This window comes from Cyrtonyx montezumae, unplaced genomic scaffold (genome assembly GCF_038088225.1).
Source record: "Cyrtonyx montezumae isolate F1298 unplaced genomic scaffold, pur_monq_1.0 scaffold_0, whole genome shotgun sequence".
NCBI classification, from domain to species: domain Eukaryota; kingdom Metazoa; phylum Chordata; class Aves; order Galliformes; family Odontophoridae; genus Cyrtonyx; species Cyrtonyx montezumae.
The window spans coordinates 19,959,944-19,986,782 of NW_027071824.1; the positions used below are offsets into that span (position 1 = coordinate 19,959,944).

The 26,839-nt window shown below is 43.3% G+C and overlaps 1 protein-coding gene across 1 annotated transcript; it reads left to right on the forward strand.

Moving 5' to 3' along the window:
- Positions 1-1,471: 1,471 nt before the first annotated feature.
- Positions 1,472-26,528, forward strand: SRD5A2 (steroid 5 alpha-reductase 2). The gene is made up of 5 exons (XM_065736332.1): positions 1,472-1,755; positions 21,100-21,263; positions 24,322-24,423; positions 24,989-25,139; positions 25,700-26,528. Exons 1-5 carry the CDS (start codon positions 1,472-1,474, stop codon positions 25,764-25,766), a joined length of 768 nt encoding a protein of 255 aa, XP_065592404.1. The 3' UTR covers positions 25,767-26,528.
- Positions 26,529-26,839: the final 311 nt, after the last annotated feature.

Consider the following 26,839-nt stretch of genomic DNA (forward strand, 5'->3'; position numbering starts at 1 on the left):
CAGTGCTGTACCTTGCCTTCTCAAAATCCACTGATCTATACATAGAACACTTCTGTAGTACTGCTTTACGACCCAACTTGAATCCAACCAAGCAGGATCAGGGGACTAACTGAAGCCACCAGCACTGCAGCCTCTACACACTGTCTCCCCAGCATTTTAGCTTGAATCCAGAGCATACTTCTGAAGTTAATTCCACAAACTTACCAGCTACTTCTGAGCTTCGATTTGCTTCATGAGCAGTTTCAAGGTGCATCACTGTTTTGTTTTGTTCTGATTTTTTTTAACCAAACTAAGCCAGAATATTCATTCCATGAGTACACATAATGTGTTTCTCTGTTGCTACCTTGTCACCAATCCATGATTATTGACCAGAGGTCACTTAGATTCATGGTAGAATCATTAATGTTGGAAAAGACCTCTCAGATCATCTAGCTCAAACATCAGCCTATCCCCACCTTGTCCCTCAGTGTTACATCCACAGAGTTTCTGGACATCTCCAGGGACGGTGACTCCACACTTCCCTAGGCAGTCTGTGCCAGTGCATTGCTGCTCTTTCTGAGAAGTTTATTCCTAATATCCAACCTGAACATTCCCTGGTGCAACTTAAGGACATTACCTCTCGTCGTATCACAGTCATCTGGGAGAAGAGGCTGGTACCCTTTCAGGTAATTGTAGAGAGTGATAAGGTCTCCCCTGAACCTCCTCTTCTCCAGACTGAACAATGCCACTTCCCTCAGTTGCTCCTCATAAGATTTGTGCTCCAGACCCTTCACAACTTTGTTGCCCTAAAATAATTACTTGAAGTTGTTCACCCTGTTGCTCGTGTATTATGAATGCTACATTCTCATCTCCAACTGTTTTACTACCGATTCATTTTTGTTTTACGATTAGCACGTCTTTACAGCTTTGCTCCAGACCAGCTTTCATCTTATACATAGTTGAGAGACAGCAAGTGCCACATTCTCCAGCACCTCCCGAAGCAGAGGCTGAACCTGAGCCTGCTGCATCCCACATTAGTACATCCATTGCTCAGACACGGAATAAAACCCCACATGGAGTAAAGCCCATGAGTATGGCTTTTCCAACAAGTTCGCATGGCATCCAACCTTCAGCTGCGCTGCACCCGAGCACTTTCTTCACAATGACACGGATGCAACTGAAACTCGCGGTCTTGAGCTGCCGTGCCTGCAACAGCGCGATTTGACGTTCGGGTAAGCCCCTCCGCAGGACCTCGACTGAGCAAAGCTCACTCCTGCTCTGGCGATGCGACATAGCGGGAGCCGGTACCCCCTCTCCGTAGCTGTCCTCTAGCACCCCGCTCCCCCGGGGCGCCTGGAAGCGAGGGGCTGCGCCCTCTGACGGGCCCGGGCGACGGGCGGCAGCGCGGCGGGGCGGGGTGACCGCCGCCGCTTTAATAAGACCGGGGCCGGCACCGGCCGACGGCTGTTGGCCTCGGTGCCCCGCGCCCAGCATGCAGTGCTTCCCCAGCCTGGTGCTGGCGCTCAGCTCGCTGCTGGGCGCCCTGGCGCTGCTGCAGCTCTCGCTCTACCTGCGGGTGCCGTCCCGCTACGGCAAGCACGAGGAGCGGCTGTGCCGGCCGCGGGGCCGGCTGCCGGCGCGCTGCGCCTGGTTCGTGCAGGAGCTGCCCTCCTTCCTGGTGCCCGCGCTGCTGCTGGCGCTGCGCAGCCCGCCCCGCCTCGAGCCGCTGGGCTGCCGCCTGCTCTGCTGCCTCTTCTGCTGGCACTACTTCTACAGGTACCGCCGGGCAACCCGCGGGAGGCCGCGAGCACCTGCCCGTGGGCACGGGGCAGCCGCCGTCCGTGAGGGCGGAGGGCAGGCGGTGCTGAGGGGGGAGTGGGGGGGGGGCGGGAAGGAGCCGCTGCTCGGCGGGGAGGAGATGCTCTCCGCGCGTTGCGGCGAAGAGAGAGCGGTTTCGCTAAGCCGAAGCCAAGTTCGGGACGAAACGAAAGCAAACGTTACGCAAAGGAGCGCGCGGAGCGCTCGGTGCGGGCGGGACGCGCGTGGGGACGGCCCCGCGGGCAGGCGGTGCTCGGGAGACCCCGCGCGTGGAGATCTGCGCTGCCACAGCCGGCACCACGCTCCGCCACCGCAGCGGGGGTTTCACCCGGCCTGCGTGATTCGGTGTATACACACACGAGAAATTCCGTCGTGCGATGTGTCGGTGGATGGCGCAAAGCTTTGCTCCTGTAATCAAAGAGCGAAGCCGTGACCGTCCCGCCGCTGGCAGGTAGCGTTCAGGCCGGGCAGAGCGGAGCAGCCCCGCGGCTGCCGTCGGGTTCTGCCGGGCCCGGTTCCGAAACGCGTGCAGCGCAGAGCGGCGAAGGGCCCTTCTGCGGCACGGAGCTCCGCTTGCTTTACCTGCGCTCGCTCTTTCGTTGGCTGTGGAGCTCATGAGGCACCGCAGTCCTTTACCGCTCAGGAATAAAACGGACCTCTCACAAACGGCCCCGGGTCCCTCTCTACTACAGCGCTGTAGGGCTATGCAGCTTCCGCAGCAAAACTTTCTCTCTGCGGGCTGTCGTTTTTTCTTTTAGTTTTTTAATCCGAATTCCTATTTATGTTTTATGTTTTTCCCCCTTCGCTATCCTAGAATTAAAACATATGCAAATCGTTTATGGCTCATCAATGATTTATTGCAACCCGCCCGCAATCGCAGTGGTGAAAGTCTGGCTGCGGTATCTCTACAGGTAGACAGAGTGCAGAAATAAATAAATATTGGCTGTAGGAAATGCGTTTAAACCAGGGGGAAAAAATGGTTTCAAGTGCTAAGATATTCGGCAGGCATATTGACCATCACCGCCGTTGTCTTTCTGTTGCTGTACTAAACCCGTGCTCCCAGAAACAGATGTGTTGTACATTTAATGCACTCCGCCGTTCTCGTGGGTTTCTGGTTGTTTCCAAAACAGAGGTGAATGAGCACCACCAGACGTGTGAAAAGGCGGGCTGACCTACAGTATGTGCCTGTGTTTGAGTCAGGGTCTTCTTGCCATTGTTCTTACCAAGCAGAAGCCTCATGTTTTCCTTTGCTTTCTTTCGCAGATAATTTAGGGACTCTTCTCACCTGTGGCCAGAGGATACTTATTCCCTTGTAAAAGTAAAAGCTCATTTAACCAAGCCCATACAACGACCTGTTTTGTTTCTAATATTGCATGTCACTCTGGTGTTGTTCTTACAGCGTGCGGCTTCTTCTCATGCAAACCATTCCGAGATTCTTTCAAATCAATTAATATTTGAAGTATTGCGTTGTGTTAGTGCTGCATTGTTATGTAGAAGAGCAAGAAAAAGAGAAATCCGGGAGTTTTTGTAGCTTAGGGCACTTCACTGGGAAGAGGTTCAGCACCTTGATACAGCAGCCACAATTTATCTTCATATTTTTTCAATTAATCATCTTTACTAGAAATAAGTGAACAACAGTTTTGAATTCTTTCGTGGTTGTAGTATAATATACAGTTGGTCAATGTTAAGGTTACAGTTGCTCAATGGAGGTACCCTACTGTAGTTCTTTTGACTTTAAAGCCATTACGTGAATAATGATGTTCTGCTTTCAGTTATAAATGTGTCCCATTGAGCTATTCCTACTCTTCCTACTGATGTCTGTGTTTCTGCCTGCATATCAGCATTACCTGTATGAAAACACTCCTTTTTGTACAGGGAAAAAAATATTCAAATGTCATTACATATTTTGGCAACATCTTAGTCTCTGCAAGGAGGCTCTTATTGTTCCTAATTTTGTCAGATCTCTCACACCTAAAGTGCTTGTGAAAGGGGAGTTTCAGAGCTTTGCTCTGAAGGTATATCACAGAATGCTACAGGCTATTACAGAAGCAGAGATTTTTAAGGGCCACTGCAGTGTCTGTTCTGCCTTCCTGCCCATCAGCCCAGCTGTGCTGCCTCAGGAGCTCAGGTCTGACTGAAGCAGATACTTCAGAGTACCTCCCAGCCTTGTTCTGAAAGCTCCAGAAGACAGAAAATCCCTCATTTACTCTACAGAGAATCCTCTGGTGAAGTCTTGTAAATTCTAATGCTGTCATTTGACGCGTTTAAAATGTGCTTGAATTGGACTGTCCTTCATTTCCTCCCAGTGATGTTCACTGTTTGTTGCTCTAAAGTGCCCCGTAGTATCCTATAGTATTTTCTGACCATGATATCATTTACTCAGTAATCGGATCTTCTTTCAGTCAGCTTCTTGCTGAGCTGTCAGCTCCTCCATCTGCACTTGTGCGATCCAGATAGTACAGGAGCGCGTACCGCGTTCCCGATGAGTTAGCTGCCGCACATGATGCAGTGTTTGCGAAGGATTTGTTTTCCTGGCGGCCTCGTGCCAGCTGCAGCGGAGCGGACGTTACCCCATCTGACTCGGAGCGGTGCAGACGCGCGGTACTTCGTCAAGCCCGCCGTTCGTCGGGATAAAATTACCCTTTCACAAATTCAGGAGCAGGCTGAAGCCGGCATAACGAGGGTGCCCTGCTTTTGCACGTGGTGTCGCGTGGCCGCAACGTTTTTCATTTGATCGGAGGGATCGTACCTAAACCGGACTGAGCTCCGCCAGCCCTCCCCGTTCCCTCGGCCGCCGCTAGGCAGCAGCCTCCCTCTTCGTGGCAGGCGAGAGAAGGTGCGCTCCGTGCGGCTTCGGGGAGAGCCGGAGGCGGCTGCCAGGGGAATCCCACATCCCTCCCCTCCTCTTGCCCTGCTGGCCTTGGTTAGCCAGCTCCTCGGCTCTCCCGACGCGCGCTTGATTACCGCAGCGTGGTGGGGATTTAATCAAATCCAAATGGCCCCATGGTGCTAAAGCAAACATCCCGTAAAAATTGGAACGTTATCACATCTGGTTTAGGTAAGCTCACAGCTTCACTTTCGTATGGGAAGGCTGAGAAAAGGAGGAAGAAAGTGAGAAGAGCAATAAATGCCAAGTCCATCATCTCTAGCGGTCTCCGGGGAAAGCAGCCGCAAGCACGAAACGATGAGTGTACAGGAATTGTTCCTGCCATAAATGACTTATAAAGAATTTCGGTTTGGAACATAGTTTGTAGAGGGGCTGTGTAGGAAGACAGACTGAAGCCTTCAGGTGGCAGGAGGAAACCTGTTTGCTGTGTTTCCATTTTGCAGCTCCACTTGAAGAAGCAAGTGGGGGAAACAGAAAATAAGGGGATGAGAGGATGGCATCACAATAATCAATTCCATATAGACCTTAATGCTGCCTTTCTCTTAGAACCAGAATTGGATGAAAAATGAGAAAGTCAGAAGGGGATGAGTAGAGATGTCACCTTCCACAGTGGCAGGGGGAAAGTCTTGTCTCTTTGAGCTACAAACAGAATCTTTTACTCTATGAGTATAGGAAACAAATAAATGTGCATTTTGAAGTGCACTAAAAGGCAGTAAGAGGTCTGCTCTTTCAGAGGCAGCTGGATCCCTACCCACTTTGGTTGCAGTTGACTGATTTGGTGTGCCTGTATTAGGTTTTCTACAAATCAAGATCATCTTTAAAAAAAAAATCAGGGAAAGTATTTTGTACTGGTTTGAGGTTTTTTTTAAAAAAAATTATTTAATATTTTAATTTTTTAATAATAATAATTGTTATTATTATGTTTTCTTTGAAACACCAAGTGAATAGTTTAGATTATGTTGAACTATATATTTCTAAATGAGGATGTCCCAGCAAAAAAATATAATCAGACCACAGAACAACCACCATCTTCAACCCAGGCATTAATTTTTTTCCCTATGGAATTTAGTTATTTTATCATTTGTTCTTAGAAAGTTACCATCATTAATTATCAAAGATATTTCAGTGATGACCTTGCAAAACTTCTACCATTCCTCTTGAATAACAAATCCAATCCTCTACTTTTCTTCAAATCCATGCATTGCAATGGACCAATAAAGTGTAGCCACATACCTTTTGGCCTTTGCCAGCCTCACAGGAATACATTTGTATCCCCTCTCCTATTGTTTGAACTTACCTTTAACTCTAGATCCGATAGTGCTGTCCCTTGAAGAGTGTGACCGACAACTCTACTATTTTCATGCTGCCTAGTCCATGAGTTGAACTTTTTGCAAGTCATCCCAGTGAGTTTCAGTATCGCCAACTATATGCTATTTCTTCTCATGAGTGAAAATACTAGATTCACTGCTGTTTTTAGTCAAGTTCCTGAATAAAAACCAAAATGCCTTTTTTTATGCTTTGCCACAGAAATATGAAGTGATCACACATCTACTGCTGGTATTGAGTTTGCTCCATTGCAGTCTCCTCTAGCATTACTGAATACTCTCCTAGTTAGTCCCTCATAACAGAGAACAAGCTGATTGCCTTCCTTGCTGTTAGTACAAATAGGCTCGTTTATATGTTCTTTTTCCACTGGAAAGTGGCTTAACGTTACAGACACCTGCAGCTGTTGCCCAGCCTGAAGACTGCCAAGATAAATTTTCCTTTTATCCCTTGGAATGGAAGAAAATAGGCAGAGGTAACTTAGACTTTTATCCTTCTTCACATCTTTTCAAGACAGCACACCCCTTAGTCAGTGTATTTCTATGTGATGCCAATTGTTCTGTGCTGTTTTGTCATTACCACACAGCTTTACAAACCATTATGGTTCTGTATTTATAGCTTAAGTTTTCTTCCCAGATAGATACTGCTGTGTGCTGCTCTCTTGCCCTTTATTCCCTGTTACACCACTCCTGTTGTGCTATAAGGCCATAATTACCATACCTGGTTGTTCAAGAAGATTTTGTGCTCCTGTGTGCTGCACTCTATTACAATTTAACATTCCAGGTTATGTTTGTTGTTTTGCAGTCAGCCCACTGTCCTAAGCTCCATATACCTAGGGTCTGCTGTGTCCTCTGGAGGGGAAGTGTGGTACACGCAGAGCAGACTGGAGAAGCTTTTCCTTTTTTTGGTCCATTACCAGATTCCTGCTGTTGAAATGAGAAGAAAAGAATTGTAAATGGCTAAACTAAGGCAGGGAAAAAAAAAAAGACTAAATTATATGCAGGCATTTCAGTAAATGTTTTTACTTTAAAATAACATCGCTTTTGCCAAACAAGGAAATTTTGATCATGACATGTCAGTGGTATCCCTTATTAGGGATGCTCTTTTATGTCATAAATAAAAAGCAGGGGAATAGAGCTAAGATTCATTCCATACATGTAGCAAGACATTTGTTGAGGACTTTACTGTTTCAAGGTTCACAAATCTAGCATTTCAGATTTCTTACCATTAACGAGTCAGACTTTATGAGGGAAGGTAGTGCTTTTTTAATGAGCCAGTCAATATAATTAGACAAAATGAGAATTTTTCTCAAGCCCCTCTGTGCACTGAAAAGCCTACATACTTAGGTTGTTTCACAGTTTTGGTGAAATCAAGTAATAACAAAATTCTATGAAATAACCTTATAGCGTTATAATTATAAACATATATACATTTCAGACATTGCTCTTGTTGGACAGCCTGTAATGTAACATATTCTTGGTGTTTCCTTCAAAATTAAAGTTATCGCTTCACAGTCACATCTTATTAATGTCATTGGTTTTTGGCATTATGCACGTTTTGAACAATTATTGTCAAGGATGAAGGGCAGGAAGAGTAAAACTTCATTAAAAATCTCTGCAAACACCTTGAAAGCTCACTGCAGCCTGTGCAGCATGCAGGCTCTTGTTTATTGCTGGCAAAAATGCATGGCTAATGGTAGTGACTATGTTGAAAAACAATGTTCTGTAGCTGAGAATTTGCTCTATTAAATAGTGTTATTGTGTTCTTTGTGTATGTATTTTGTAATTTCCGTGGAAATAAATAGGAGGCATAACTTTCAGAGCAACTTATGTATATACTGCCCAATACAATTCCTATTCACTCAGTGTAACCCAGGCAAACCAAAAGGTTGGACTCCCATGGAATGGACATTGATTTAAATGTGTAAGCTGAGTGTTTCAGTTGTCACACACAGTCAGAATTTGCGAGGTGTAGTACTGTTTTGTTTATAGCAAACATCACCAGCTTAATTTAATACTTTCTATGCTGCCTCCTGGGAAAAGTCTTTGGAAAATGTCACTGTATAAATGACCTGCCAAGAGTTTCGTTGTCTTCTAGAGGAAGTGGGTTTGTGTATCTGAGATGGTAAGGAGCAGATTACTTCCCTGGCAGAAGCAGATGCCAGAGCACATTGACAACTTGTATCACTTCGATGTACTGGTGAAGATGGGTTGGACTGCCTTTCTAGAAAGCCATGCTCCTTTAAGCTGGGTCTTCATATCACACCTGAATAAGCTAGTCAGGCTATGCAAAGCAGACCTGTTCGTAAGTGTATGGTCTCCTAGGAGAGATGCACACTAAAGCAGTGTGGCTGGCAGTGCCATGGCAGTGACTGTCTCTCTGTACTTGACACTGGTGAGACCATGCAGCAAATATTGTGCTCAGTTTTGGGCCCGTCACTACAAGGATATTGAATTGCCTCTAGACTATGCAGAAAAGAGCAACAAAGCTGGTGAAGGGACCAGAAAATGAGAGTTACGAGAAGCAGCTGAGGGAACTGGAGCTGTTTGTTCTGGAGAGAAGGACGAAGGGAGACCTCATCACTCTGTACAGCTATACAACTCTCTACAAAGGAGGTGCATGGAAGAGGGTGCTTGTCTCTTTTCTCAAATGACAAATGATAGGACTCAAGACAGTAAACTCAAGTTGTATCAGAGGAAGTTTAGACATTAGGAAAAATTTCTTCACCCAAGGAGTGGCATTGGAATGGGCTGCCCAGGTCAGTGGTGGAGTCTCTGTCCCGAAGTTATTTAAAAAATGTGTGGATGTGATGCTAAGGGACATGGAAGGGAAGAAAAGATGTGAGAAAGCAGTATCTGGGTAAATCTGGGAATTAAAGGACACTAACACTAATACTTCCTTTGTAATGAGTGCTTCACACAGCTCTTTTCTGTGCCAAGAAATCTTTTCACGTAATATTTATTTTAGAAGGAAGCAAAGATGACTGTGAATGAGAGATACCCCATGGTAGCTCTTTTGATTACAGGATATAATAGGATATTAAGTCTTTTGATCATTTTAATGAGAGTGCAAACTCAGGACATGACCTGGTCATCACAGATTCTGTTCCTCATTGTGTCTGTGCTGCCATGAATTATACGAGGTCACACAGTTTCAGAAGCAGTTTGGATTACTACCTTACCAAATGGAAGACACTTCAAACAGTGTTTTTCAAAATACAAACCTAAAAATTTAGAAATGATGATCTTTAACATTTCTTATCATTTTGGAAGTAAAATGACTTCCTGTGTAACAGCTGTAGAAACTGATCAGATTAAAATGCTGATTGAAGGATATATCCGAGATTCTGGTTTATAATGGCAGGATACTGCCAATTACATAAAGAGAGGTATTGAAAATCAATTAAACTGAGCATACTCAGTAATCCTCAAGATCCAGGATGCAAGTCTGTGCAAATGTGAGACTTCAGGACATAAAAACTTCCACAATTTTTTGTGAGTTTCATGTTTGTTGTTCATGTTTTCCATTTTCAGCTTCTACAGTCTATTGGTAAAAATGATTACTCTAATATTTTTATACTAGCAGCTCTTCAAATACAGTGTGGGCTCCAAGACTTTAAGTTCTTTCCTGCTTTATCATGATAATGATATATTCGGGCCTCTGAATTTGTTTTCCTTCAAAAATCAAGATAATCCTCACTGTTTTTAAAACAGTTTGATGTAGAGACTCAGCTGAGGACAGAGCTTGCTCTGAAAAGTGGAATGAAGTTTCATGTTTTTAATCAGGCTATCCCAAGACATTTGTTTTAACTAAGCTGACTTTGCAAAGCTGTCAAAGATGAAATATTATTTGAAATGTTGTTATTGTTCAACTAATTGTGTTTTTGAATGTGTGCAGAGAAGAAGCTTGAAATCTTATTTTTCAAGGAGGCACTAGGCTCCAAACTTGGAAAAAAAGTGTATATAGTGTTTCTGGTTATGCAGAATTTTTTAACATGTGACAAGCCTAAACTGCTGCTGAGGTTTAATTCTGAGTCGTTCAGTTTCTCAGAACATTCCCTTGTACAGTAAGAAAAAAGGAAGAAGATGACCCAGTGCTGCACTTTTGAACACTGTGGGCTGTGGTGAAATGGTCAGAAATCTTTCTACTGTTATTCTGCTGCACAGTGAAAGATAGAAACACTCTCAGCAAAGGTAGGGCCTTAATTTTTTTTTTTTGACAGAAGCATCTGTAAAACAGAGCTAGAGAAGAACTGTAATAGTTTATGACCTCACTTTTCTCACTACTTGTTTTTGTTGTTTGTTTTGTTTTGTTTTGTTTTTTACAGCAACACATAGCTCACCATCTCAAATTTCTTAATGTAGATGAATAAAAAACCCAAATGTGCCAACATTCCTCATTCAGGGGTGAGACTCCCAGGTGTAAGCTGTCTGTCACCCTATGTACTCACATCCATAGGTCTATACCTCAGTCTCTCATAGCCTCCAAGAATCTGTCCTGCTCTGTGATCTCCTGTGCCAGACACTTGCTCAGTGGCTGAGTGGCTGAGCCACGCATGAGGTGGGGGCCTGCTCTCCATGGGAGCAGAAAGCTTGCTGCCTCCAAACACATGCTCATAGCTCTCCAAAGTGAATAGGCTCTCCTGCGAAAGATGGGAACTGGAAAGCCTCTTCCACCAGGTACCACACAAACCAATTGCACGGGCGTTTAGGACAGGGGGAGAGGAAACTAGGAGGTCCTCACCTCCCCTGATGACCACAGGAGCCTAGTGTTCCTACTGAAACTACCTGGTAGTTTCTACTGCAGCAGTTGCATAGATCAGTGCTGTTATATGTCCTGGTTATGCAAGGTTTGTGGTGACTCTATGGAGGCTGCGCAAAGCCAACAAAATTCAGAGTTAAATATGTAGTAACACCTCCTATTTATTTCTAAATAAAACTACAACAGATACACAAAAGAGCATAATTAAACTATTTGATGGGGTAAATTCTCAGCTATAAAAGAGTATTTTTAAACACAGTCACCATCAGTAGCTACCAGAGATGAACAAGGACGTGCATACAGTGAAAGTCTGCATGACTGTCTGGAACATAGCTTGTCTTTCATGTCATTGTCACCACACCTGAAATGCATTACCCACTGCCTCATTGTGCTCACTGCCACTGTTTGGTCTCCAGAAACATTCGGCAAGTGTCAGTGAGTTTTTTCTCTGTGGAGGAATTCACTGACACACCTTTGCTTCATATGCACTTCCATTTCAGATGCCATCCTATCAGAGTGCCTCTGCTGCCACCTGTCACATGGCAACAAAATGTAATGGAATATTGGGGGGAAGGTTCAACCTCTATTGTCATACTATCAACATCTGCCTCTGACACTCTGAGCCAAAATAATAAAATAGGTGGCATTACTTTCAGAGCAGCCCTCTAATATAGTACAGTGTATTTTCATGTACAAGTCAAGGTAAACTACATGATCACTGTGGAGTCATTTCCTACAATAGGATCTGGAAAATCTGCTGTAGAGGGGACAAAAACCTGTTTGGATGCTCAGGAGAAACCATTCTGTTGCTAAAGATACTCAGCCATAACTGCAAAGGAAGAGGGACAAACATGAACTGCAACAAAAGAGAGGCAGAGTGCAGTTGTTGGGTAACAAGAGAGAAAAATGCTAACTAAATGAACAAAAAAACATCTGAGAAACGATAAAGGAAGCAAGAATCTAAAGGACAAAGAAAGGAGAAAGTCAGGCTTGAAGAGCAAAATGGAGAAAGATCAAGAGTTTAGGCACAAAAGAGAACAAAGAGGGAATTATTAGAGCAGGAAAAAAAATCATTAAGAGAATCCTGAAGACTACTATCAATGTATCTTGCAACTCTCCAAGAGCTTACTGAAGAAGTAGGAAGTCTAGTGTGTGTTCATAGAAGACTGTCTGACCAATGTGTAGCTTTGGAGATGGTTGGCTTTCTAAATGTCTACTTTCTTGGGTTGTTTCTCAGCCCCATGTGGACTCCTTGTGGTAAATATTTAAGTTTTCTGTCATAAGAGCACAGTTTTGTGCATCCTTGGATTTTGTACCATTTTTCATGCAGATGTGTCCTTTTGTTCTGCTCATACTCTGAGCCTCTGTGAACTCTTTGAACTCTGCTCCAGTGGAGCAGTGAGCTTTTTTAAGTGCACAGAATAGTGTGGTCAAGTTACTCTGGCACATGTTTCGTGCTTTTGGCAGATAACCATAGTTAAGCAATAGCAACAAAGTGATTTATCTTCATAAATATCAAGTGGTTATTTCTGGAGAAGAGGGAGATACCTTGCTGAAATATATGGTTTGGCTGGCTAAGCCTTTGACACACCATTGCTTAGATAAAACAGACATTCTCATAATCTTTAAGTAGTGCTGTCTTTTAGATACTACCAATTAGTAGAGACAAGCATGAAATATTGTGGTTTAGTTCAACCACAACATCTTGTCATGTTGACCCTAGTCCTGTCCTCCACCACTCCCACAATTTTAAATCTGGACCAAGATTAGTTAAGGTTTCAGCTGAGATAGCTTGCCGGGCATTGAGTTCAGCCTGCAGCCTAGGCAAAAGGTTTTGCTTGCACTGTGTTTCTTTAGCTCAGCTAATTCCAGATCTCATCACTACTTCCCATCTCCTTGTCAGTGTCTCCCTTTCACCAAGATGGCTCCATGTTCCCATTCTCAGTTCCTTGAATTTTCTTCTCAGTGCTTCGACCTGTAAGGATGACATTAGCACAAGAGAGGCCTGCATGAGCTCCAGTGCCCCGTAACGATTGAGCCTGGGACAACCTAGAATAGCAATAGCAGAATAAATTACAGAGAATAAGGAATCAGTCTAAGGATTGTTCCAGATGGCTGTTTGTGTGGCCCATCCTTAAAAACAGTGATGGAAGTTCCTCAAACCCTCCAGCTACTATTTTCTTCTTTGCAGTAAAGCTTTATACAATTGTACATTGCTATAATGTCTTCCATGGGTTTTTTATTAGTTAGGTTAAACAACCTTGAGGCCTTTGGTCTTTCTGCATAGGTCATACTTCCTAGACAATAGCTCTTTTCTCTGGCCTTTGCCCCTGTCTTCTATGAAGTGCAGGGCTCAGCTGCACGCAATGTAAGTTGCCACTAGCACCACGCAAAGAGGAACTTCTTCGAGTGCTTCCATTATCACTTCAGTTTCCACATAACATTTTAACATTTGCTTTTTTAGCACATCCTGATGCTCTCAGATCATACCCAACTTGCTACCTACCAGCACTCCCTCCTCCATCCAGCCAGTTCTCCAGCTCACCTTTTACATTTACTCAGACTTACCCAAAAGTCATGACTTGCCATTGTCTTCACTGAACCAAACTGATTCTTAAGGACATGAAACCAGTATTTCAGGATTGTTGTTAACTCTTCCTCATTCTTGGTGGGCTTAGCATCCCCCAGGATTGTGACAGCCACAAACATATTAAATACAGACTCTTTATTTTTATTTTTATTTTTCCCAGACAAGGAGGCTGTTATAAATAAAAGGATTTGGCATTTTAGACAAATGTTCATCATGTCATATGTGGACTCTGGTACTTTGCTGTGTAGTCTCTGTGATCAAACCGTGTGTCCATATGGGACAGTCTTGATTCCAGGAGTGATCTTTACACAAGCAATAGTTCCTTTGCTTTACTAGCTTCACCTTATCTCCTTTAGTTATTAAAGGGCAAAATATTTTGAACACAATATTTTGTTCTCCAAAATGGAAACCTTTGAGAAACAAATATATTACTGTAACTATATACTGACTGTAGCTTGCTGATGAACTGCTGGTGAACTGCTGGTGCAATCTGCTAATGCACCAAGCCCAAGAACTTTGTTCTTTGCTTCTCTTTAGAAAATGCATAGCAATTGAAGTCTTGGGCTTGCTGCTGTACCTGCTAAAGCCAGTAGGAAAGACAGCAATGATTCAATATTTTTCACAATTCACTGCCTTTTCAAAAGGAAGAAATCTCCTTTGCTGGTTCTAACTGGATGCTGTTATTCACTGGGAGATACCAGATTTTTCCAGTGATAGCTTGGACATTCATTTAAGTCCAACTGGAAGACAGGAAGAGCAAGGAAATTATTTGTACATAGACTGTCGAAGTGCTTTTGAAACCTGGTTGCTGTTGTAATGAATTTGTTCTTTGGAGCAAGAATTTGTTCTTTGGAGTCAAGCCTACACAGTCTGTCCTCACCAATAACAAAAAAAAAAAATGCCCATTACTAGATCCTGTTCTTTTCCTTTCTTTTTTTTTCAACAATATGTATTTTATTAAGTATAGCACATCTAATAATTCCTGCATGTAACTATGTGGAAAGGAGTCACTTTCATTCCTATGCTGCATACATCCTTCTTACTATGCTAACCATATAGCATACCATAAATTTGTAACAACTGTGTGCTTCTCGTTAGTTCTAGATTGCAAGAACAACTGACTTAAGGTGTTTGTAGTGTTGGAATTCAGCAATATGTTGCTCATTCCTTAGATTTTTCTGCAGCCAAATGCATCTTTTTTTCTTTCAGCAATAATTGATAGTAATGTAGAGCAGCATTTTCTTTTTAGCCTCTCACATCAGACACACATGCTTTTGCAAATTATCATAGATTTCTTACTATAATCCCACTTTATTCACATGCAATTGTAAGCAGCTGAGTTTTTCTGATCCAGCACCAAGGATTCAAACTGAACTCTGTATTAAGCTGCAATGGCTGAGAAGCTGAGCTCTGTTTCTGATCCCCTTTAACTGCCATCCATGGTGCCAGCCTTCCTGGGATAGTTTCACTCTGGAGCTCTGCTCGTAGCTTTGCTGGTGTTAAGCACTTCTCTATTCTGGGGAGTTAACTCCATCATTTTTAACTTTCTCAGTTTGCATGCATTGTTCTTAGATGAGGTATGAGCCACAGTGAAGTCCTGGAGTGACAGTGCTGGATTAGAGTAGAGGTCCACCACAGTCAGTGCCCTGCCTTGGCTGACATCTTTCAAAAGAAAGTGCAGTAAATGGTGGTCAGTCATCCAGGGGAGATGCTGCCTTCTGCCTCTCCAAATTGGAATGTGATTTATCCCCTGAAATATGAGAATGAATATTCATTCCAAAGCCCTAGGCCTTTTCTTATCTTAATTAAATGCCTTGCCATTATTTGTAACCTGTGGCTATCCCCCTTCTTCTTCCAGTCTTGCTCAGCTCTTTACTTCAGTGTTGTTTGTGTACTGTGTTAAGAACGTTTATTAATTACATTTGAACTTGCTTCCTTTCAGTATCATGAGAACACTTGCACACAGGTATTCAGCCCTGAACAGATTATTTTCTCATATTCAGTGTTATTTTTTATCTCCAATGTCTGCTAACTTTAATCTCTGCTCTTAATTCAGCAGCAATGGTGCAGTATGGGAGTCTCTTCCAGGTCTCTCATTATTTTGCCACTCTGAATCCTTTCCCCTTTCTGCTGTCTTTCACTCAGTCAGTGCTGCCCAGACATCCCACTCTTTATCACCCTTTTTCTCAAGGACTCCCAAAACCCAGATGTGGTGCTGTCTGTCTCAGGGTTTTCTCAGTCCTCCTCCCATCCCTCTATCAGATTTGTGCCTGCATCCCTTCTCCAGGAAAGGTGAGTGCTCCTACGAGAAGCTTTCATTCAGTCCTGAATCTATTCCTAAAAGACTGCAAAAAAAGTGTGTCCTTGTGAACAGGCTTCAAGAATTTTCTAAGTGGGCCACAAGTAGCTCAGTGATTACAGACTGAGTGAAGTTTTTTTTTTGACAGAGCACTCATAAATGAACCTGACATGATGGGTTCACCATTGTCTTATACAGCTGGACTGCAAGCTTGTGTATATCTTTCTTATTCATTAACCTGTAAGTGACTAAAAATTTGTCCAGAGATCTTTGGAGTGACCTGGAAGTAGGATGTTCTGCATGTGGTTTTGAAAGAAAACCCAATTCCAACTTTGTGTTAGTCATGTCTAATCCGTTAATCTGCATGACTAAAAGAAAAAGGCACTTCTCCCATTGCAGTCAGTGCACAATGGGGCCTTGGACCAGCAAGTGTCTGTGATGGTTTCAGCAATGCATGAAGGGCGAGGAGGATGGGGTGCCTCACAGCTGATGGTCACCCAGGGGCACATGCAGCCTCTATGCAGCTCTGCACAGGTGGATTCTGAAGGCTATGCAGCCAGACCTCTTCTCCTGCACTTACGGCCTTCCCAACATCAGGAGATGATTTGCAGCCACAGAGTTGCAGTCAGGAGATTTTCTGTCTGTCCTGAAGGTACAGCAGATGTTGGCAGGCTCAGCAGCCCGTTAGGCATTCCTGTGTGCCAGCACTTTTAGTGTATCACAGTGCAGCTTTTGTTCCTGAGGCTGTGATAGAACTTCTCTCACTGTGGGCACCTCCTTGGCAAAAGGGACACAACCCACCTCATCCTGTACAAGTGACTCCTAATAATCACTATACTTTTGTAATTTAAATGTTCCTGTCTTGTTGACCTATTTGGGACTAGTTCAAAATCCATGCAAATGAATAGGAAGGGCAAAGCATCTCAGAGTGGGATGTATGAGAAGAGAAGAGGCTCTGCCCCAGTTTGCAATACCAGGGCACCTGCAGACAGCACAGTGAGAGAGGGTTACTTCAGTTTCAGTTTTTGAAGTATTTTGGACTATTTTGTTCTACTGTTCTTTTGAATTGATAGCAAGATTGCCTACTGCTTGAAATGGGCATTTTAACTGTCATATTTGTTGAAGTCCAATTTGGGATAACTAAAAAAAAAGAAAAATTATTTGGGCACATGAAAATTAGGTACAAGATTGTGTATATAGTCAACACCAGGGCACAGAATAAACTCAACAGTCTTTTGTAAATATTCAATAAGAATCAGTGTTGCATTACACTGATTTTTGAGCTGCATTGCTCAAAAACAGTAGAAGTTAAAATCTGGCTCAGAGCGGAAACCAGAAATAACTTACAGGGTAGGTTTTAAGATGAGAAAGATTTGAAGAATTTAGCACAGGCTCTTCAGCAGCAGATGTCTGTAACACATCTATTGACATCCAGGAGTCCCCAGGGTAATGAAAGCCTTTGCTCAGGACGTCAGAGAGAGCCCGGGTGGGACACCGCTGTCTTTGTAGACAATTCAGACTTCCCTTAAGCAGTCAGGTATGCCAAGGGCATCAGCAGTCTCCCAGCAATGTGATCAAGAGACAGACTATTGCAAAAATATCTATGCTGTTAGTTGTCAGTTAAGATAGAATGGCTTTGAGGTCACTGTAACTCGGGGCTTGACCCATTTGCTCCGGGTATAAAATAGCTCATGAGTACTGAAAATACCTCAGATTTCAAGACTGAAAAGCATGAGCTGCTTGAATTTCTGTGCCTGGGCTGGGGAGAGGAAAACATAGCAGCAGATAAATGTGTCTAGTAAGAAGGCTGTTGGAGGAGGTCTGAGAGCTGATTCTTGCTGAATTATGTTAACATTTGTGAAAAGATTTCCACTTCTCAAGTGAGGAAGAAGAAACCTATGTTTTCCCTCAGTTTGGGTAAGAGTCTCCATAATTTTCTAGGGATCTGGTATACTCCATGTAAGGTGAAATCCGATGCAATGATAAATCATTTTCTCTTTGAAACCTGCTAGTCTGGATACAAAGTGACAGAAAAGAAGATGAATAATTTATTACTCATTCCTTTTAAAGCAAACTGCTGGCAATGGTTTAGTCAGATGCAGTACACTTGGCTGGTAAAGATAATAAAGGACAAAAGGATTAGTCATCAAAATTGCACTGGAAGAAAAAGGTCAGATTTGTCATAGGGCTAAATCCAAAAGGCCAATTTTTGATCAGTTACTCTAAAGTAGTGGCCTGTAATCCTCTTTTGATTTGCACAGGGCAAAATAATCTCAGCAGCGATGCAAACTCTTCCATGTGCTATTTAATCCTATCACACATCCTCATTTTATTTCAGTTGCTTTATCAAAACCTACCAGGAATAGTCTGTATGCCCACAGTTCAAGTTGAAAAGCATTGTTAAAACAGAAACGTCTGGGTCTGTTCAGATACAGAGAACTGAGTGTGGCCTTGGGATTTCCCTGGAAAAGTTGCTTAACAAGATGGATTTTTCAATGAAATCATGACTTGGAATTTCAGAAGTGCTATGAGGTGGAATTTCAGTGATGCTAGGACTTCCCCATAGTTGTTTTTTTTTTCTCTTTTGTACAACTTACTTTCCCCAAGTCTTCATTTGAGAGTGCCCCACTGTATGGGAACTATTAGGTCATGGCCTGAACCAGTTATTGAGCACCTGGTGAAGGGATGTAGTGAGCTCTGGGTGCACAGGTGGAAGCAATTCACATGTGTGAGGGTAAGTCCAGGTCCACCCCTCCCTAACCTCATTTAAGGGCTGGAAGCCTCTCTACTTTGAGGTCACTCTTCTTGGAGTGTTGGAAGTGGGGGGGGTAAGTGATTCCTTATTATTAGGTTGTACCCATTACCTTTCTTGGGTTTAAAGCAACAATATCCGCTGTAGCCTATCCCTTAAGCACACAGTTCTAAGTTCTCCTGCAGTGCTGGGCATTGTTAATATCTCAGACAGCACTATAGATCAGTATTTACCTATAAAATTGAGTAACTGTCCTAAACTAGACTGAACTATGTGGGGATTTCTGTGTGAAAACTGCTGTTATAATCACTGGACTTCTCATTAAAAATGAAAAAGAGAATCATGGATCTCCCTGGAGCAAGTCTCCGTGGTTATGAATTCTGTACTGTTAGGTGGATAAATAATTAGTTGGATGGTTGTAGCCTGAGGGTTGTTGTTAATGGCTCTGTGTCCAGGTGGAGGCTGGCCATGAGTGGGGTCCCTCAGGGGTCTGTCTTGGGACTAGTGCTTTTCAACATCTTTATCAATGACAGACAGTGGGATTGACTGTACCTGCTGCAAGTTTGCTGATGACACCAAGCTGAGTGGTGCAGATGACATAATAGAAGGGAAAGACACCATCCAGAGGGACCTGGACACACTTGAAAAGTGAGTACACAAGCATCTGATGAGATTTAACAAGGCCATGTGCAAGGTGTTGTATTTGGGTTGAGGCAATCCTAGATACATGTACAAACTAGAAGAACTTGTTGAGAACAGCCCTACGGAGAAGAACCTGGGGGTCCTCATGGATAAGAAGCTGGATGTGAGACAGCAGTATGGTTTTACATCCCAGAAGGATGATATTTTCCTGAGCTGCAAAAGAGGGATGTCCAGTAGGGAGAGAAATGTGACTGTCCTCCTTAATTTGGCCCTCATGAGTCCCCATCTGGAGTACTGTGTCCAAGCCTGGGATCCCCAGTACAGGAGGGATGTGGAGCTCTCAGAGTGGGTCTGAGGGAAAGCCACAAAGGTGATTGGAGGGCTGGAGCATATCTCCTACAAAGACAGGCTAAAGGAGCTGGGCTTAGTCAGCCTGGAGAGAAGGCTTTGGAATGACCTGATGGTGGCCTTCTAGTATTTGAGGGGAGCTTATATGTAGAAGGGAGACTGACTTTTTATGTGTTTCTTAGTGAGAGAACAAGGGGGAATGACTTTAAACTAGAAGAAGGGAAATTCAAGTTAGATGTTAGGAAGAAATTCTTTACTCAAAGAGTGGGGAGGCCCTGGCACTGCTGCCCAGAGAAGCTGTGGGTGCCCCATCCCTGGAGGTGCTCAAGGCCGGGTTGGATGGGGCCCTGGGCAGCCTGAGCTGGTGGGTGGCAGCCTTGCTCATAGCACGGTGTTGGGACTGTATGATCCTCAAGGTTCCTTCCAACCCAAGCCATTCTATGATTCTGTGATTTTCATAGCTGCTCAGGTCCAATTTGCTCGTGTTATTTCAGCAGGTAGGTCTGATACTAAAGATGGCCTCCAGCAGCTCAGTTCTGAAGGGCAGAACCAATTGCTGGTAATAGGACTCCAAAGAGCATTCCCTCCTATGCTATAGCAAGTTTCATGCTATGACAAATGTAATATCTCTGCTTGAAAACTATTTTCTGAACCTCTTAGGTTACACCATGTTTAGAAATATTTAGTAATTCTCTCTTAATATTTAGTAATCCTCTCTTAATTGCTGGAGATCTGGCATATCTTGCTCTGGACAGCAGCAGCATTAACATGTTATTGCTTGTACTCAGCTTACTCACTTTTAGATGTGCTTGATAAGATTTAAGCTAGATTTATGGTGTGATGATATTTTATGCTTCAGCTTACTGAAAGTAACGTTGGCAACATAAACTATGGATTACCTACTCATGTACTACTATGATGAGCACCACCCAAAGCCCAGGAAGGCAAAATAAAGAAATAAAGTGTGTAGATTTTACCATATGCAGAACTTAATTGGCTGGGTAAGGAAATACATAACTATGAATATAACTCCTCCATTTTGCACTCCTGAGGGTGATGCGGGAGAGGCTGAGAAAGAGGATTTTTCATCAGGCCCCATACCACAGATGATGGGAGAACCAGAGTGGTTGTCTTGAATTCCACTCTCTTCCAAGGGATAACACCCTCAGGGATCAATCTTGGTGGTGGGGTCAGGAACATCTCCTCCATATGGAAGCTCCTCCACAGCTCTTGTGGCTATTTTGGGAAATGTATGTTGCAGTTGGCACTGCCCCTTGCTACTGTGAACATCAGTGTGCCTGTAAGCCTCCATAGCACCCGCTGCTCAGCACTCTGCAGCACTGTGGTGAAGTGCAGCCAAAGTCTTAGTATGAATGTGCTGTTTGTGGTTCAAGTTTCTCCTGTTACCAGCAAGAGAAAAGGAAGGCAGAGAGACATTCTTGAGGCCACAGTGACTCTGGATGAGATTTCCAGCTTCCTGTTTTCCAACCCAAAGGGCCAGAAAAATGTGGATACAGGCTGTAATTTTTGATTCCCATTTGTTGTTGGTCTTGCTTTGTTATGGTTGTTTTTCCATTTCTTCATGTTTACTGACTTTTTTATATTTTGTGTTTTGTTAAGGTTTCTCTTCCTACAGCAGAGAAATTGCAAATACACTGTTATCATGAAATGTGCTGATTTTGTTTTCTTGTTTGCCTTAGGACATTTATTTACCCCTTCTTCACTAGAGGCAGACCCTTCCCACTGCAATTACTTTTCTTTGGCACATTATTCTGTGTCTATAATGGCTTCCTCCAGGGGTACTACCTGATCTACTGTGCTGAATACCCAAACGATTGGTGCACCGACATCCGATTTACATCAGGTAATTACAGCTGCAGGATTTCCAAGATCTAATCACCAAGCAATTTGTCAGTGCTTTGAATTACATTCTAATCTTCACTGAACATGTGAGTCAGCTCAGTTGTGATGGAAATCAGCATAAAACCTGCCTGCTGGCCAGATAAAACGACTGAATGTGCAGTGACATTTATTCTTGCTAGGCAGCCATCACTGAAGGTTTACGATGTAGGGTATTTTAGAGCACAGTCTCAAGTCACCAACCTTGTTTTTCTGATGCTGCCTGAGCAGGGATGTGCCCTTGCTCAGCTAGAGATGTCCACCAAGTTGTGGCCCTTTGCAAGGGGGAACTGTGGGGCTTTCTCTTTCTGCCAGGGAGGTGTGTGCTTGATGAAGCTATTCTGAATAACAGAGGGCCAAACCCCAGCATAAATGGGGTTTTAGAGACAAAGGGATCTTTTTTCCTGTGTAGGGCACGTGAGTGGATCATGCACAAGTTGGTTGTATGTTAATAATGTTCCTTTATGTTCTGTAACTTAATAGCCTAGCTGAATTTCACCCTGTAAAAGCCCAGGGAGAATAACTGAGCAAGAGGAGCTAGGTGGCATTACACAGTTGGTGCTGCACAGAGGATGGTTTTGAATTTCATTTCCAGATGTGTATTTAAACAGGGAGGTCAGAAATGTTTTGCATACAGCAAGTACAAAGTAACCAAGATGCTTTCCATGCTCGGTTTCAAGCAGTGGATAGAAGTTCAGTCTTACATCACAGCATCACATCTTAAAAATCCTGGACATCGGTGGCTATGGGAGCTGTTGCTATACAAAGAGCACTGTTACTTAATTTGCATAATAGATATATATACATAGGTGTGTGATGAGGGGAAAAAAACATACAGTGCTTAAAATATGAAGTTAAAACAATGTATTCTTCCACAACTTGTACAATTTTTTCATGACTTTCTGCTGCTTCTCAGTGTGCTGATGTTTTATGTGCAATTTTTTTTGCTCTGCTTCTTAGCGCATACCACCTCTACTCGATTCCTGCCTTCCCAATCACTGTCAGATGTGGTTTTCTCACTGTCTAATGTGGCATGAAATGTAGGGCATGTCACCTGCAGAGTTCCTCAATCTAGCTTTTCCAGCTAAATAGAGTCAATGAATCTCTCTGGCCACAAACTGTCAGCAGCCTTCATCATGTGAGCAGCTGTTCTGTCTTCAAGTGCACAGCCCCGTCCAAATGGCCTCACTTGTGATGGACTAAGCAGACCTTGGGATGTAGGGTCCTTTCCTTGTTCTGATGCCGTGCTGGATAAGTTTGTGTTCTCTGGGCTTCTCTTACAGGTGTAAAATGAGAATAATGAAACTTGTTTATAGCTCAGTAGTTACTCAGCAGCAATATCTGTAGCTGTGGCTGGCTGCTGGCAGTGTGGATATGGTATAGAGCCTGCCTTGCTACTTGCTTATCTTTGTTATTCTCTGCTGGAAAAGAAGCCTTAGAAAGAAGCAAGCAGCTGCGGACAAAGAAGCTGGAGGAAGGTGTGATGACAAACGTCTCTTACAGTAACAGGCAGAGGACCCTCTTTATCATCAAGCTAACCTTTCTGACTACCATGTCCCTCTGCAAGCCCAAATCAGCCTTTCTTAGGTCCTATGGCTACTCCCTTTCTGTAAAGCTGCTGTCAGGACCTTGTTACTGCACTTTCTCTCCAGCATCCACTTCTCTGTGATGCCCCCTCCTTCTCCCAAACCTACCTGGCCCACCCAATACCTGGCTATCTGATATCCCTGGGGACTGTGAATATCTAGCTATTGCTCAGGCTCCTCCTGCCCTCTCTTGAATGATTGATCTAGATCATTAATGTACCCTCTTGTAGGACCCAAGAGGGAACACACAGGCCTCCTGTAGTCAGTCTTTCAGTTGAAGGAAATTGGCAGCAACTGACTACCCTCACATCTGCTGTTCCAGCTGGTAGCATACAGTACCACAAAGCTCTGTTCTCTGGCTGAGAATGGGACATACAGATACACCAGAGCAAGATAGCAGAAATTGTGAGGAGCAACCACAGTATCTACAGATTTGTGTGCAGAGGTTTTCCTTCTTCACATTTCTACATTTCTTTCTATGGTAGTTTCTGAAAAGCTATCTTCTCCATGTCTTTCATGAAATTAGAATCTTGATATGCCCTCTAGTTTTAGAACATGCACATATTTCTGACGCACACACCGTTTTTACCTCCCTCCTGATGTTCAGGGACTATCACAAAAATGATCAGAGGGCTGGAGTATGTCTCCTGCAAAAACTGGCTGAAGAAGCTGTATTTGTTCTCCCTGGAGAAGAGAAGGCTCCAGGGAGATGTTAACGCAGCCATCCAGTGCAATGAGGGAACTTATAAGTATGAGAGAAGCTGACTTTTACATGATTTAATAGTGAGAGGACAAGGGGGAATGACTTTAAACTAAAAAGGGAGAGATTTAGGTTAGATGTTAAGAAGAAGCTTTTTACTCAAAGGGCACTGAGGCACAGGTGCTGCTGCCCAGAGAAACTGTGGGTGCCTCAACATTGGAGATGCTCCTGGCTGGGTTGGATGGGGCCCTGGGCAGCCTGAGCTGGTGGGAGGCATACCTGCCCACAGCAGCAGGTTGGGACTGAGTGATCTTTAATGTCCCTTCCAACCGGAGAAATTCTACGATTTTATGTTGTTTGATGACTATGGCCAGGTGAGAAATTCAGCTTTTTCTCACACTGAAAGTGTTCTGGTCAGCTTGATAGAACAGTCTGCTCAGGGTGGTCATCTTTACATGCAGAGTTGCTCTCCACACTGAAGCTATTCAGGATAGGTGATCTCATAGCTGACACAGAGATACATGGTTATCTTATCGTCATTCACCCATACTTCTCTGAATCTGTAACCTTCTCAGTAGCTGTGCATCTTTTGACTAGACTATATATCCACCCTCAACACATTAAGCCTCGTATTTGCCTGTGCTGAAGATAAATCTCCCAAATGTTCTTGTATCCCTTGCGCAGGGATAATGGGGCAGGCTATGGAGCTATCTTTCTAATCCATTTCTCTTTCAAAGGCCTCCTCTTATTTCTGCTGGGAATGGGAATCAACATCCACAGTGATCTCCTGCTGCGCCAGCTGAGGAAACCTGGGGAAGTCACTTACAAGATTCCTCAAGGTATGTTTCTGTCTTAGTGAGAAATGTTGGATGTAGGTCGGAGTAATGAATCAGGAAATGCCTGGTGCCTTAGAGAAACATGGATGGGGATCCAGGACATTCTGGTTTTGGCTCTGACTCCTGCTGGCTTGCTTTGGATGCTTGTATCTCAACCATCATCACCTCTGCCCCATCTTTCACCTCCAACACTTACCTTCCTCTTGCTGTGATTAGCTAAGATACAAAACTGAGATCCAGATTTTGCATTTCCCAGAGGTAGTGGAGGTGTCACTAACTGACATTTATATAAATCTAATAATGGCTTTCTAAAGCCTTTCCATTTCCAAATAGAAATAAGCAGCTGTGAAAGTGCTGGGAACCTTTAGGTTAGAAAAACCTCTGGTTCTTGTACAAGATCCTTCAGTGTAGGTTGTCCTGCCTCTGCTGGCTTCAGGAAAGTCATTTTAAGTTTCTCATACAAGTTCTGAAAATGAAAGGTAGAGTATTCAGCTGTTGACCTTAAGGAAAGGAACTTTCCATGTGCATAAGATGACATAAAAATTGCGTGTTCTGCCTTTCATTGCAGGGGGTCTGTTCACATATGTTTCTGGAGCAAACTACTTTGGAGAAATTGTGGAATGGTTTGGTTTTGCCATCGCAACCTGGTCCCTGCCAGCCTTCACCTTTGCCTTTTTCACTCTTTGCTGCATTGGGCCCCGTGCTTATCACCATCACAGGTATCAAACTTTTTCCTGCAGTGTGCTGCTGCTTGCTCATGGAATGCCCTTTGCAAAATGGCAGGGAGGGGCAGAGGGGCAGGGCTGGAATACAAAATAAAACTGAAATTTAATGCTATATACAAGAAGTGTATTAGCCTGTTTGCAACTGGGTGAAAGTACTGCAGAGCACTGGAAGACCTGTTAAGTGGGCCTGACAGTCATTTAAGTAGCCCCCCTTATGTCACTGCTCCTTCCACGTTAAGGCATCTTGTCACTGAGCCTGGTAAACATGACTTTTCCTGAGGGTTCCTTGCAGCCTTTGCAGCACTTTGGAGCAGGCTTGCTCCTGTGCACTGAATTCCTGAAGTTTCTCCTTTAAGTCTTCCACAACCTTAACCTTAGTGCCATTTAGTTAAATAATAGTGTAAATTTCTTGGGAATGTTCTTTTGCAGAGTAACAGAAAAAGGTTGAAAGCAAGGTAGATTGGAGGCATTTTAAGGTACCCCAGCTGAGCTGTATTGAAACTGCAGTTTTATTGCTTGCATGCACTTTAATTCTCTTGCATGTTCTCTTTCAGGTACTATCTCAGGACGTTTACGGACTATCCAAAATCAAGGAAAGCCTTGATTCCTTTTGTATTTTAATGACTTGGATATGGACTCTATATTCTGTTTTTATAGGGATTTTTCCAATTCCTAGTTTTAAAGTTAGATCTGACTATAAATAATTGTGCAAATGGTAACCTGAAGTAGTAATAGGCAAGAAGATCATATGGAACTGAAATTCTTGTTTTTAATTACTGGGGAAATTGCAGACAGTTTTGGGTAGAGGGACTTCCCAAGTAACATACTTGCTTGTCTGTGGAGTTCTACCTGTGGAAAAGGAGTATGACTCCACTGACATCATAGAAAAAGCACTGGCTAAAATCCAGTGCAGAAAAGGAGAAAGTAAGCCCACGACTTCAAGAGAATGTCCTGGGTTATTCCAATCTATTGCCCTTCTGCAGCTGCTTCTTCCTGCCCAATGCCATAGCACGCGTGCCTTCGTGGTGGTCTCCTTTGTCAAGAAAATAACTCTACCCTTTATTTTGCATCTAAAAATGAAGTTAGCTGCCAGAGCCACAGTGCAAGAAGAGGACACCTATGGGCATGAGGCTGGGAGCAGTGTGTTGTAGCACAGAGGTAGCATGAAGAACGCTGAGGTGCAAGCACTTTGAGCTGTCACTCACAAGCACAGTCTCTGTATTACTTCCTTGAGCAATATCCTCCTCACTGTCAGATGATTAATATTTACTCAACAGGATTTTTTTTAAATGTACTTTGTTAAAGTAATTGCAGCAGCATTAGCACTTTTTTCATTATGTCAAATTTAGAGGACTTTTCAGAATAAGAATTTGTTCACTCAAACCCACTCATTTTTTATTCAAAAAAAAAAACCAACCTTGAAATGGTGATTAATAACAAACAAACAAAAATAAAAAGAAAATAAAAAGCTTTGGGTTGAAGAAAACAACATTCTGTGCCACTGGCAGTACATTTTGTCTAAGAGGAACATTTTCAGATACTCCTATTGGGAAATGTTACACAGATATTATTGAATTTCCACAAAGATGCAGTATGTCTTTTCACAATTTTAGAATGTAGTTAGGAATTTTCCAGAAAGAATGTCATTAACCTCAATAGGAACAGATGTCTCATAAAATGCTGATAGTTTGGGT